The following is a 3,921-nucleotide window of genomic DNA, read 5'->3' as shown; positions in this document are numbered from 1 at the left end:
AATTTCATGATTATCTTTATGGCGGCACATTTACTGTCATAACAGATAGCAATCCATTGACATACCTTCTGACGACAGCTAAACTGGATGCTACCAGCTACCGGTGGCTTGCTGCACTTTCAACATTCTCATTTCGGCTGCAGTACCGGGCTGGTAAACAAAATGTTGATGCAGACAGTTTGTCTAGGCGACCACATGAATCATTGCCAGAAGACCAGTTATCGGTAAAGGAGTTTGAAAGGATCAATAAGTTCGTGGAGTATCATACCATGGATACTGAGAATCCACAGAATACTGATATAATCCGAGCTATTTGTGAGAAGCATTCTGTCCAACAAAGTGATAATTCTGGTGTCACTCTAGTTGAATCTTTGGCAATCCATCCTGATGCTGTGCCGGAATGTTTCGAACAAGAGGATAGTCTAAACGGATTAGCTGCTTTACCTCTTCTTATGAAGGAAGACTTGGCTGAACGGCAGAGATGTGATCCTGTCATCCGTGAGGTAGTGATGTGCATGGAATCTGGTGAAAAACCTCTGCCTGCATTACGACTAGAATATCCAGATCTTCCATTTTACTTACGAGAATGGGACCGTCTTGAGTTGATAGATGGAGTTCTGTACAGACGACGACGAGAAGGAGACTCTGTCAATTTCCAACTGGTTTTGCCAGAGGATCTTAGAAGTTTTGCTTTGAACAGTCTACATGATCAAATGGGTCATATGGGAACAGAAAGGACGCTAGATTTGGTCCGTTCTAGGTTCTATTGGCCAAGGATGGGAACTGAAGTGGAGCACAAAATTAAGACTTGTAGTCGTTGCGTACGTAGGAAATCCTTGCCGCAGAAAAGTGCGCCCTTAGTAAACATTCAAGCCACAAGACCCTTACAACTTGTTTGCATGGATTTTCTTTCTCTTGAACCAGATAAGAGCAATACTCGTGATATCTTGGTTATTACCGATTTCTTTACGAAGTATGCAGTGGCCATGCCAACACCGAATCAGAAAGCAAGAACTGTTGCAAAGTGCCTATGGGATCAGTTCATTGTGCATTATGGTTTCCCTGAGCGGTTACATAGTGACCAAGGACCAGATTTCGAATCTCATACCATCAAGGAACTTTGTGCAATTGCGGGAATCCAAAAGATTAGAACAACACCATATCATCCTCGAGGAAATCCTGTGGAACGGTTTAACCGGACTTTGTTAAATATGCTCGGAACATTGGATGAAAAGGACAAAAGTCATTGGAAGGATTTTGTCAAACCCTTGGTACATGCATATAATTGTACTAAACACGAGTCTACAGGATTTTCTCCATATGAGTTGATGTTTGGCCGTCAACCTCGGTTGCCCCTTGATCTTGCTTTTGGATTGCCATGTAAAGACTGTAAACAAGTGTCTCATTCACAGTATGTTCAAAGTCTTAAATCTCATCTTAAGGAAAGTTATGAGGTTGCGTCACAAAATGCACGGAGGATTGCTGAAAAGAACAAAATCCGGTATGATAAACGGGTAACTAATTCTTCTTTGGAAGTCGGAGATCGTGTTCTAGTGAGGAATGTACGCATCCGTGGAAAGCATAAGCTAGCTGACCGATGGGAATCTGACATCTATGTTGTTGTAAAACAAGCTGCTAACTTACCAGTTTACACTGTCCGGCCAGAAACAAAAGATGGTCCACTTCGTACTCTTCATAGAGATCTTTTGCTTCCCTGTGGATTCTTACCTGCTTCCAAGATCCCAGATCCAGTTGTGAGTAAACCTAATGTAAGACATAAGACTCAGAAGAATCCTGATTCACAGATCCTTGACAGTTCAGTTTCTGTTCTTGAGATGGATAATGACATTCCTGAAATGATGTGTGGAGCTTATCCAATTGATGAGACAAGATTTACTACGGTTCACCAAGTGCTTAGGCCGAATGTCTCTGATGAGGTCCCTCATAACCCTGAGGTTATTCATTCACTTTCAGTGGACAAGGTAGCTCAGAGTGATCAAAGTAGTGACTTACCTGCGGATGTTCCAGAGCAAGCTCCACCTACTGAAAATATAAGAGAACACTTACCTGTTGGTGTTCCAACAGACTCCTTACCTAATGTCTCGGAGATCACTGAGTCAAGTCCAATTCCTGATGCAAAGTCAGTTAATGATCAAGAAAATTCTCAAGAGGAATGTAGTGGACAGACCCAGACCTCTGACGAGGAGGGGAATGATCTTTTAGAAGACCTTCCCAGACGATCAACTAGACAAAGAAAGGGTCCTAAAATGCTTACCTATCCACAGCTTGGAAACCCTTTAATGCACGTAGTGGATTCCTTTTTCCAAGGCTTAAACACCGTTTTGCTTAATGCATTGGATAATAGTGAAAGTCTGAATGATTTACCAGGGAAATCCTCCATACAGGATGTATAATATGTTGAGTTATTCTAAACTGTCACGAGACGTGCACAGTTAAGTGGGGGAGGATGTAACCCAGATTACTGAAGGGTTATATTTGTACATTTATAAAATAATATAAATGATCAGGGGATAAAACAACATGATAAAACAACATATAGCTGTGGATTCATTGTTCTAAAATGTTCTTAATAAGAAATAAATTGTTTAAAAATAATAATGTGAAATATTCACATGTTATTGGTTTAGCCAATCAGTGATGTGTGGGAGGGATTTGCGCTTGCTGACGCAGTGGGAAGAGATCGCCAGACTGTGGAGGAAGAGAGAGGGTGAGATCGCTAGATTTGATGATTTAAACTGTGAAATCAGATTATAACTTTGAAATTAGTTCGAGAAACTTACAAAAAGCTTTCATAGAGAAGTATTTGAAGAGGATTCAGTCATTAAATTGTTCCTGTGACGATCGATGGGAAAATTGCATCATTGTGTTGTTGAGGAGTGAATATATGGACATGGTGAGTTTAATTACTTTGTAAACACTTTGAATTTAATGTTAAATGACTAACAAACACAGTTTGTAGAGAAACAAGAGTTTATTTTGCTGTTGTGTGATATATACTGTATTTAGTTGTCTCCACGTGTTATTATTTCCCTTCACGTGTATGTTCACATGCATATCGCCTTGTATTCATGCCTAAAAATAGAAGAGATACAGGTTAATTGTAATGATTATTATGTTATTTGCTTGTATGTGGAAATACTTACCTGATATGATGATATCATTGACTAAATGTAGTCATGCTTTTGGCCTTTTGTACAGGTCAGGTTTTTTTTCTTTGGTGTTTTTGATTGAAGACTGATTCACATTGATGGCGAGCCAACCTATTCGGACACTAGAAAAGGAAACTGGAAATCCACCCTACTGAACCAGGAGAGTACTTTAATACTTATTATTTTTTTCAGCTCAAGGTAAAAGACAGTTTTTTTCCGTTTCTGGATAGAGACTGTTCGTGGTTTTTTTTTCTGAGAACTGATTAAAAAAAGGAAACAAAAAAAAAAACTAATACCAGCGCACGGACACTTGGAAATCAAACTATTTTCCTTTTGAAGTGAAATGAGAAATACTGAGTTTGTTGATTCTGAACAAGTGGTTTTCTTTACATTTTCAATGTAATTTCAATTGAACTTTATTTTGTTTTATTGTGTTTTGATTGTTTATCGTATTTTGTTAATTTTATTTTGGGGAAAGATCTGCAGAAAATTATATCTATAAACATTTCAAATACTTACCTATATAGTAGTTTATGTCATTTTTTCAGCAAATGCTCATCACCTCCAGTAGTCGAATCCTAGGCTTCTGATGTCCAGATTGATTTGATATTGTAACCTGTTACATATAGTTTGATAACGCTGTGACTGAGATAAAATTTTCCTATTTATTATCATGGTATAGTATAAAGCAGAGTAAGACTAAAAGCAGTCTTGTTGCATGAAAGCAGTGAAATTTTATTATGCCACAGTC

The 3,921-nt window shown here is 38.5% G+C and overlaps 1 protein-coding gene across 1 annotated transcript; it reads left to right on the top strand.

Moving 5' to 3' along the window:
- Positions 1 to 302: 302 nt before the first annotated feature.
- LOC130237303 (uncharacterized protein K02A2.6-like) lies at positions 303 to 3,692 on the top strand. Its single transcript, XM_056468202.1, has 2 exons — positions 303 to 2,914; positions 3,220 to 3,692. Exon 1 carries the CDS (start codon positions 453 to 455, stop codon positions 2,412 to 2,414), a length of 1,962 nt encoding a protein of 653 aa, XP_056324177.1. The 5' UTR covers positions 303 to 452; the 3' UTR covers positions 2,415 to 2,914; positions 3,220 to 3,692.
- Positions 3,693 to 3,921: the final 229 nt, after the last annotated feature.

This window comes from Danio aesculapii, chromosome 11 (genome assembly GCF_903798145.1).
Source record: "Danio aesculapii chromosome 11, fDanAes4.1, whole genome shotgun sequence".
Lineage (NCBI taxonomy): Eukaryota > Metazoa > Chordata > Actinopteri > Cypriniformes > Danionidae > Danio > Danio aesculapii.
The sequence above is the reverse complement of the archived record's forward strand: the minus strand, read 5'-3'. Positions and strand labels throughout refer to the sequence as shown.